This window comes from Urtica dioica, chromosome 4 (assembly GCF_054948205.1).
Source record: "Urtica dioica subsp. dioica isolate 48M chromosome 4, U.dioica_male_clone48M_v1_H2, whole genome shotgun sequence".
In the NCBI taxonomy this organism is placed as follows: Eukaryota; Viridiplantae; Streptophyta; class Magnoliopsida; order Rosales; family Urticaceae; genus Urtica; species Urtica dioica.
This window is the reverse complement of record NC_142759.1, coordinates 2,756,404-2,766,876: the sequence shown is the minus strand read 5'-3', so window position 1 is coordinate 2,766,876 and position 10,473 is coordinate 2,756,404. Positions and strand designations below refer to the sequence as shown.

General features: G+C 33.9%; 2 protein-coding genes across 3 annotated transcripts; one reads left to right on the top strand and one right to left on the bottom strand.

The window, feature by feature from the left end:
- The first annotated feature begins 431 nt into the window (after positions 1-431).
- Positions 432-2,598, top strand: LOC149399264 (protein MKS1-like). The gene is made up of 2 exons (XM_089611167.1): positions 432-1,392; positions 1,524-2,598. The coding sequence occupies exon 1, from the start codon at positions 734-736 to the stop codon at positions 1,376-1,378; it is 645 nt and encodes a 214-aa protein (XP_089467293.1). The 5' UTR covers positions 432-733; the 3' UTR covers positions 1,379-1,392; positions 1,524-2,598.
- A 2,616-nt stretch (positions 2,599-5,214) lies between these two features.
- LOC149399263 (Amino acid kinase family protein) lies at positions 5,215-8,640 on the bottom strand. 2 transcript variants are annotated; one of them, XM_089610451.1, is made up of 7 exons: positions 8,269-8,640; positions 7,459-7,600; positions 7,299-7,352; positions 7,099-7,190; positions 6,456-6,682; positions 6,176-6,352; positions 5,215-5,474 (listed from the first exon to the last, which is right to left on the bottom strand). In XM_089610451.1, exons 1-7 carry the CDS (start codon positions 8,469-8,471, stop codon positions 5,365-5,367), a joined length of 1,005 nt encoding a protein of 334 aa, XP_089466577.1. In that variant the 5' UTR covers positions 8,472-8,640; the 3' UTR covers positions 5,215-5,364. The 2 variants fall into 2 exon arrangements, with proteins under 2 accessions (XP_089466577.1, XP_089466578.1); XM_089610452.1 differs by having other exon boundaries at positions 7,459-7,597.
- Positions 8,641-10,473: the final 1,833 nt, after the last annotated feature.

Genomic DNA, 10,473 nt, shown 5'->3' with positions numbered 1-10,473 from the left:
GAATTATATAAATCAATTTTCGTATGTATCGGGCATGGTTGTTATTTATAAATAATTCTCACAAAATTGTAAGCCTTATGTCGAAATTGGATCTCAAATGGGATTAAACTTGAGTATTTTTTTTCTTCTCTTATACTAAATTAAAGTGATGGTACATTGGTTTGAAGTTAATAACCACATATTTCTTTTTAAATTTCGAAAATTAAAAATAAATCAATATGCATATGTATACAAGTAATATAACTCATGCGGAATAATTAATATATTTTAATATGAAATAAGAGATATTTGGAGCTAAGTCCAAAAATATCTATATTTGAAAAAATAAATCTACAGTTTTGTTGAAACATTTTTTTTTCGATTAAAAATAAATAAAGTATGTACCATGAACAGCGTTTTTTCTACTTCAGAGTTCAGACATGAGACCCAGCAACTAAAAACAAACGATCTCAAAATACACGCATGAAATACATGGTTAAGATTTAAGATTTGGAAAATGAAAAACACTCATCATATTCTTCTTAGTCAATCTTCTCTCCTCAAAGTCAACAAACACCAATCAACCCAAAATAAATAAACATATAAACAAACAAAACCCACGTTCTCTCTCTCTGATTCTCTCTCTCTCTCCATTTCCTATTGCAAGTCCAACACAACAACGAATCAAATCAAAAAAAGCACCAAGCTTTTTCCTCCCACAAAAAAACCCCTACCACGAATTTAGAACCCACAGATGAATTACTCCGGCGAAGGACCGCCGTCGCCGCCGCTTCCGTCTCCGGCGAGAAGAGACCCCCAACTCCAAGGCCCACGTCCAACCCCTCTCAAAGTCTCCAAAACCTCCCACCAGATCCGCAAACCCCCTCCCCACCCCCACCGTCATCCTCCGCCGCCGCCACATCCCCAAGAACTCGCCGGAGAAGACTCCCTCCGGCGAGATCCGGTGATCATCTACACCGTCTCCCCAAAAATCATCAACGCCACGGCGGGGGAGTTCATGTCCATAGTCCAACGCCTCACCGGTCCCAACCCTCCCTCGCCCTCCGCCGCCTCCGGCGCCGGAGACGTATCTCCGGCGGCCAGGCTAGCGACGATAGAGAAGACGAGCCCTTCGGAGAGCAGCAGGGCGGACTGGGTCGTGGAGGTGGGTCAGTTTCCGCCGGGGGTTTTGTCTCCGGCGCCGGCTTCTCTGCCGCCGGTTCCGGCGGGGTTCTTTTCGGCGGCGCCGGATCCGAACACGCATTCGTGGGCGAACGATTTGGGGAGTCCGATGTGGCATAACATCTTCGTGGCGAGCCCTTCTTCGAATCTCTTGGTCTCTCCGGGTCCTCCTTCTTCTTCTTCCTCTTTTGATATCTTCAACTTGTTTGGCTCTTAGCTTTGCATGGCATGGTAAATTTTTATTTTTATTTTTATTTTTACTGACTTTTTTTTTATTATTAGGGTAGGTTTTTTTTTTATTATTATTATTACATAATTATAAATGATTTTTCCTAAGCCGGTGTATTTGACTTTTGACCTAGAATTTTTGGATGAGAAAAGGAACAATGTAGGAAAAGAGAGAATTGCTGTGTAGGAAACTTTCACAGAAGTCGGAGTATAGGTCTTCTTCTCTTATTTTGGTTCAACTTTAATTTGTGATTGATTTTGATATATTAGTTGAGACTTGAGATGAGAATGTGTTGGCATTTTGCAATTGAGTTATATGAAATGATAAAGGAGTTCATGGAGTTAAAGAAACCTTTGCCTTTATTTCGGTATTCTATGTTTATGCGCTGGTAAGAAAGTTGCAAAAAGTTCAAATTATCAATTGAAAGTTATAGCATCCCTATTGTGCAAAGTAGTATATGAGATATTGTAATTATTAATATCTCAATAAAAAAAAATATTAATCAAATGAGTTATCTTTTTATCCCCCTAGTGTTTCAATCTAACAAATAAGCCATGTGTAATATTTTATCATGAATGATTTTCTTTTTTTGTTAAACCCTAAATTTATAAAACGCTAGAATTTACAAACAAAAATTTATACAATGTCTTTTTCTGAATAAAATACAGTATCAACTGTCATCTCATTCCAATTATAATGGATATTTTACTTGAGTTAACAAATGCGTAATTGAGGAACTATAGTTTGATCTAATTTGAATAGCTATTAAAGGAATCATAATTAGGCACAAAGGTTATAGGTATGCATGAGAGAATTGCGTAGAAGAAATGTATCAATAAGAGGAAAGAGCTGCGAAATGTTGGAGGATCATGTACCGAACTTGCCGGTTTTAGGACGGACAAAATAATGGAATTCTAGTGCCACGTGGAGATTTGGTACTAACATAAATAACCTTTCTTTTCTATTCTTTCTTTCTTTCTTTCTTTTTTCATCCTCTCAAATTCTCAATTATGTATAACGTTCATTTTTGTATTACACTAAAATTAAAGATTTGAGTCGCACAGGGTAATTTATAGTTATCCATGGGTGAGTAATTTATATGTGGATAAGTGGTATACCCGTTGGTAAACATTTATCCGTAAAAAAAAACGATTATCCGTCATTTTCTTGCTTATCGATCGATATAACCGTGCGATAAATGTTAAATTAGAAGGTGCGATGTACTCATGGCAACGTCAGCTCGAACCTAGATAAAAATATTTATGATTTCGTTTAATAAAAAATGTGAAATTCATAAAGAATGATGACATAAGTTGTACAACGTCACTATGAATTTTTTGTCTTAGAATGTTGAATAAATCAGGAGAGTATGCAGTCTTGTTTGGTCTCAAATTGGTTCAAAATTTAACATAATAAATATTCTATTAATTGACATTTTCAATTCAGATTATTAAGTTTAAATGACTTCAAATTATAAAAAAAAAAAATTACAAATATGAAATGTGTCCGGTCGAAGACACAGTTTTAATTTTTGAAGCTGAACTAGACCATTTGAGACCAAATTCAAACTAGATTTGAGATAATTCATTGTAAACCGGGTGATCAATCAAAACAAGTTTTTGATCTAATTGACCGTTTGTTTGGTCACCAGTATTAAAAATGATAAAAAAAAATTTATTAGAATTTTTGACAACATAATGCTCCAGCGAAAACCATAAGCTCGGCATTTTTTTTTTCTTCCCTTTTTGAGATTTATTTGAGCTTGAAGAAAGTTGTGACGCTTTAACTCACAATGTTATTTTGATTAAAGACCCTTTAAATTTGTGGTATATGTTTTAATACTATTATTATCCTAAAAAATTATTCCTAACCCTAACTAGTCAATAATATTTATAGCGAAACACTTCTTTTCCCAACGATAAATATTAAACACTCCAAAGGAAGGATAAATAATGACGACCACTTTCCATGGCTTAAGTCCAACCACGTTGATTGTATATTATTATTATGTCTATATATACATACATATTATTTCTAACGTAGGTAGTTGAGAGTATTTAATAGCTTTCATTTTTCATATGGAGCTAGTATAGTCCCATCCGTGTCACACATTGTCTCTGCGTTGCTTCTGTATATATGGCGACCAAACTTCATTAGTGGGTACTTGCTCTAGATCTGTGAGAGAAATTTCATTAATTGGGCTTAATAAGCCATTAAATATCAAGATTAGACCCTAATGTTTAAAAATATCTGAATATGGACTTTTGACCCAAAATCGGACAAAAATACCCCTGATTCAAAAAACCCATATTTTTCTCTCATTTTCAAATGATTTTCATCACAATTCTTTTTCATGTTCGAATTGGTTGCGCTAGGATTAGAATTTTCGGTGGTCGAGCATGAAAATTCTAATCCTAGCGCAACCAATTCGAACATGAAAAAGAATTGTGATGAAAATCATTTGAAAATTAGAGAAAAATATGGGTTTTTTGAATCAGGGGTATTTTTGTCCGATTTTGGGCCAAAAGTCCATATTCAGATATTTTTAAACATTAGGGTCTAATCTTGATATTTAATGGCTTATTAAGCCCAATTAATGAAATTTCTCATCTGTGATTTGTAGTTGATCTCTCAAAGAGGTATATGATTAAAGAAAAATGAAAAAAATAAAAATAAAAATAAAAAACCCTAGGTATATGACAATGAGTATAGTCCAACAAAATTGAATTTTATCTCCCTTTTATGAATTATAAAAATCTAAATCCTTGTATTTTTTTTTTGTTTAAATGGCATAGACATTTTTATTAGAAACCCGGTGAAATGTTAAAATAAATATAGATTTTGACAAATTTCTAACCAGACATAATAAGAGCTGAAGTCAAATAAGATAAATTCTTATGTTAGGTGGAGAAATTCAATGATATACATCTATTAGTAAACCATTATCTTTCTTTGAAAAGACAAACACTGAAAAAGAGAAAAAACACACCCGAAGAAGATCGCCCAGCAAAACAAACACCTCCTGATAATTAATTATGAAGCTCTAGCTCGGTGAAAGTCAAGATTTGGAGGAGTTCTTAAAGGAAAAAAAAAATTAATAGATTGAGCTTGTTTACAAGCTCCCAAAATATATAGATTAGAGCTCATTAAGCAATATCAAAGAAGAAAAATATTCTTTAGCATCATATATAAAATCTCATAACCCATATCAAAAAATTTAAGCACACAAAGACTGCTCCACGAAAGCAATACTACAAAAAAAAAAAATGTTAAATTTAAGTGATAAAAATTAAAAAAACAATAGTAGATCAGACATAAATATGGAAGCAGAAATAATTACGTCACTAATTTGGAGGCACACTTAAACGGGCTTTAAGAGGGGTAAAGGGAAAAGAGACAAACCGACGTGGAATTGAAGATAAGATGAACTTAATAATGGAGACCTCATTAAATACTTGCATCTTTTTGTATTAGAAGTTATAACTTGCGCAAGTGGGTTCAGCCAAGTTGTGTCACGACGAATCTATTATGTTTATACAACTATTGACGGAAAAAATATACACCATAAATATGTGAATGTGTGTAGTGTATGGTGGTACTATACTATTCGTAGTCAAACCGTGTGGTTTCTTTAGTTGGAAAATGACACTGGACTTTCCCATCAAAAACTAATAGTAATAATCTTTCAGAAAATTTAAAAAAAAAAAATGTAGGCAGTCCCAAATAAATGTCATTGTATTATTTACAAAAATAGATGATGAGAAAAAAAAAATGGTTTTCCCTCGAGCTTCAAGAACTAGACTAGAAATATTGAAGATCAAGACTAAAAACCTCGGCTATGGAAATTCCCAAGGTTTTTCAAAACTCAATGACAACTAAACCCTCACATTTCAGAGCCAAACACTAAAAGTACTAAGAATAGAACTCAAAATCTCATATATATAAATACACGAATAAACCAAGACTCGAAAACCTCAGCTCATTGCCACCGTGGAGTTCCATGTTCCTCCGATCAAAGTCCCGACCTTTTCTCCCATTATGGCCTTCGAGATATTTCCCGGTTTGTTTAGATTGAACACAACAACTGCGCACAACAAACAAACAAAAAAGCTCACATTTTACCGGGTTTAAAGCCTCTAATTTTAACTAATTATGTGCACCAAGTAAGCACGAGAAGAATAATAAATAAAGGTTTTTTTTTGGGAGCAAAAGTACTTCCTGGGCTGTTATGTGCGTGAAATTATGGTCCCTAACCTAATTTAGGAACAAGATGATCCCTAAAGTGTTTGAGGGACTATTTCCACTGAAAAGCCAATAAGGTGTGTTGGTCAAACATTTTAGCAAAATATCCAAAATTTCATAATGTACAATTAACAAAACCCGGGCTTTCGGAACGGAATGAAACAGAACGATTCCGTCCGTTCCGAATGCAAGAAAATCGGAACGGAATTTCCGTACCGTCCAAAAGCTAAGTTTACAATGAAACTAGTCGTTTGAATATGACAATTATGTATTGAAGTTTGATGAAGTGAGGTTTTTCTTCTTCTTTTTTTCGGTTAAGTTTGGCTAGTTATTTAACAATTGTGAATCATCGATTATTTTTCAAAGAGCATGTATAGGTATTGGCGGGCGCTGACTGCTGATACTCTAATACCGGTGGGACCCACCAAACATGTGGGCCCCACCGCTCCTCTCACATCAGTGGATCAGCGCCCGCTGATGAAAATCATCAACGTTTTTTCAAATGGCCAGATAACTATAGTGCCGACAAAAATAAATAAATACCTGGAATATCATTTTCCTGGCAGAGCGTAATCGCAGTCAAGTCCATGACAGCGAGCTCTTTCGAAATCACTTCTTGGAACGTCAGAGTTTCCTGGAAACGAGCGTCGGGATTGCATCTCGGATCATCATCAAATACTCCATCCACGTTCGTCGCTTTAAGCACCACTTCCGCGTTGACTTTGGTCAAGAAAAGTCAAAGATATAAAAATAAAATAAAATAAACCACAACATTTTTAATAAATAAACATATGTCTCTCGCTTTGTGTTTTTTTTTTCTTACTTTCGGCGCAACGAAGGGCTGCAGCGGTGTCGGTGGTGAAGAAAGGATTCCCAGTCCCGGCGGCGAAAATGACGACCCTACCCTTCTCGAGATGCCTCACGGCTCTCCGGCGTATGTAAGGCTCGGCGACTTCAGACATTCTGAAAGCTGTCTGAACGCGGGTCGGGATTCCAATGCTCTCCATCGTCGCTTGGAGAAATATCGCGTTCATCACTGTCGCCAACATTCTGTGCCACAGAGACACAAATATCATGTTTACTTTGTTCCGAATATCGTTTTAAAAAAAAAACGATGCCCCATGAAAAGCCCTAGGAGATTCTCTAGTTTTGGCGTATGTGCTAAAAGCCTTTGATACAATACATACAAAAATACAAGATATGCTGCTGATTATTCTAAAACCGCCCTTTATCAACTAATTATTACAATTACCCGACTCCTAAGATCTTATCTGTATGAAACTATGATGTTCATGATAGATGATGATAGAAATAATATTGTTTTATGTGTTTTTCATGGCTGAAACTCAAGGAGACACCATAGAGAAGAAGATGTTGAGTTCATGATAAATTTCAAATGAAATTCGTATAGCTCTTTATGATATACTTAGTCGGTTTTTTTTTTATCAAAAGCAAGCGGGATTTACCCAATATAATCGGCCGATGAACGGTCCAGACCGCTACTTCCTGCGACTGTAGACCCACGGAAGATATTTCCACCCCCGACCACTATTGCAACCTGAAACAATTTTTTTATTTATATTTTAATTTACACATCTGGTATGATCCGAAACTACCACAGATTAGGATTAAATATTGAGATCTTATCGAAACTACAAAAAGTTACCTCGATGCCAAGGCGAGTCACCGCAGCAACCTCTCTCGCGATCGACATTGTGATCTGTATTCTAAAAACTTCAGAAACCAAGTAAAGCCTATAATAATTTACTTGATTTACCTATATATAACAGGTTTGAAATAAGCATTAGATAAATAAAAAACCGAACCTTTGGGTCAATATTTTGAGAATGATCGCCGGCAAGTGCTTCTCCACTTACTTTAAGCAACACCCTTTGCCATTTATGCGACGGTCTTGAAAACCTATTATCGTCGATCGTCACTGTCGATGATGACATCTGATTGTTCCTGCTTCAACAAACATTTCATAATTTTATCATTATGGACTTTTCCTTGGAGCTAGCTTTGAATGAACTCATCATATGAATAGATTCAACAAACATATCATAATTTTATCATTTTGGACTTTTCCTTGGAGCTAGCTTTGAATGAACTCATCATATGAGTAGAGCTTCTTGATTGAAATACGCGGATTAAATTATGACAACATGTTCCACTCTCTTAAGCCGATGCCAGAATTGTTTCCATAAATCTCTGCAACCGAAAATCTCTTGATGCATACGGGCTACATTTTTATGGTCCATATCATTAAGTAAAAAAAAACGTAAAATGATTGTTTTATCCGTACAGACATTCCTCAATTCCCTACTGAAGGTTTTTAATAGAAAATAATAGTATTACTACAACTACAACGACCGAGCAATGACCAGAAAACAGAACCAAAGTATTTGCCCGAATATCAAGAATTTATCATCATTCATTTAAACCAACCTAGAAAAGCAAGAAGCTTCCAACGGCAAGCAGCAACAAAAATCTAATTTAAGAATCACTGTTTTCATTCATACAGTTAATCAAACATCTGACACATAACTTTACTGGCGTAGTCCTACTATCTTCATTCAGACATTTAATCAAACATCTGACGTGCATAACTTTACTGGCGTAAATACCCAACGTACCTCGTGTTCATGGGGTCGGAGTCGGAGCCCAACTCGGAAGAAATGCTTCGAAGAGCAAAACGCCTCGTGGGAGTGATATTAGGCAGTGTTAGAGTACGGTTGTGGTAGGGTTTTGGTGAGAAGATAAAGGGTTTGCTCAAGGATGAAGAAGATAAGGAAGTGAAGGAGATATTTTGGGAAATGAAGATATTGGAGCTTGCCATTGTTGCAGAATCAACTGCTTTCCCTTAACTCCGCCGCCAAAGTTCTTTTCTTTTCAAAACAAACAAAAAAAAATAGCCGATTTTGCTCTTTCAGATAACCCTATTCGAGGAAAAAATATCTCAAATCGGCATTCCGTTTCTTAAAACTCACGATAAAGATATATCCGGAGTGACGACTTAATTTTTTTTTTTTTTTTATAAATATCATATTACATTTTCACCTATAGTTATCACAAATTATCCTCTTTATACTCGCATGTATAAAAAATACATACTTTTAACATTAATTTGCTAAATTCATTAATGTAATAATGTTTTGATTAATTGAATCGAAATTTGAGTTATATCTCGATTTTTTTTTCAAATAAAGAATTAGGACTTGGGGAGTGTATATATATTTGACATAAAAATGTGTATATATTATGTTTATGTACATACAAAGACATATACATATATTAGGATAATAAAAGATTAGATGTCGATTTATTGCGTATGATCTCCCATTTATAACCTCTTAATCTTTTTTATGAGCTCTGTATATCCCGAAAAAGATACGTTATAGTTGGATTTGTCTAATTGCCACATCTACTATCATTTTAATAACATTTTTCAATAATCTACTAAAAACTAATTTTGACTAAAAATATTATTTAATTTTGTGTGAAAAATCCAAAATATCATTCACTTTAATATTCCTTACATTTTGATCAAAAACCAAAACTTAATTAATATTTATTTTTATTAATTATTTTTTCGTTAATTGATTTTATTTATCTTTCTCTCTCCCTAACCGAGTTTATTCAAAATCTCACTCTCAACGATTTCTCAAAATAAAGATAAATATTAATTGTTTTGTATTTTTGTCAAAATGTAAAGAATATTAAATTGAAATTTATTTTGGGTTTTTTTTACACAAAGTCAAGTAGTATTTTTTGTAAAAATTATGTTTTAGTGAATTATTGGAAAATGTTATTGAAATGGTGGTAAATATGACTAATGCTAAGTGATATGAATGATGGATTGACAGTATCGATGTTTCACAAAATTTTATCCATTATTGAACATATCCGTAGTTCGTATCATCTCTAAACTTGAGCTGGACATATGTGAGCTAAGCTAAATTACTTTAATGAACTATGCCCAATAGGCTTAGCTTGGGTTCATGGGCCATTTTAGCATGATTGGGCAGGGCTATGCATTCGAGATTGGACGTGTTTGGCACAGCTTTTTTAAGCCTGTTTTTGCTGTTAGCAAAAATTAAACTGCAATCTTACTTTTTTTTAAAAACAGTTTTTAGAAAAAATTTTAAAAACGATTTTAAAAATTGTACATGAGTCACAAAAGCTACGAATCTTAGCTTTTAGAAAAAACGTTTTTGTATTTGTTATAAAATTACTTTAATATCCTCACGTGATTATGCATAGCACTGTTAAATATTTATTTTATGTCTATTTTAGTCTTTTTACTATAATATATTTATTTTACCAAACGCAAAATCAGCTTTTGTTACCAGCAACAACTGTTTTATAAACAGCTTACCAAACACCTGTCAGTTTAAAAAAAACAGTTTTTTCTAAAAACTGAATCTAAAAGCGTTTTTTTTTAAAACAAAGCTATGCCAAACGATGTCATTTTAAGACCTGTGATCTTTTTAAAGAAAATAGGAAAAAAGTCCTACATCAACAATCGTCTTGCAAATTTCCTTTATAAACTTCATACTAGATCTAGGTTTAACCATGATTACGTTTCACTTTCGAGGCCTCTTGCATGAATTTGGTTTGATTTGCCCATTAACTATAAAATTTATTATATATAAAAAGAAACACAGAAGTCGTGCTTGTTAACTAGTGTGTACATTGTTGTTCCACTATCAGAGTACACATTTATCTACTTAATTAACACTTTTATTATAATTTATGTATTGAAGATTTAACAATATATTGATTTAGTAGTTGCTGCATTACCTTCTCTCTAATGATGTTCTTTATTTCCTTAAAATAAT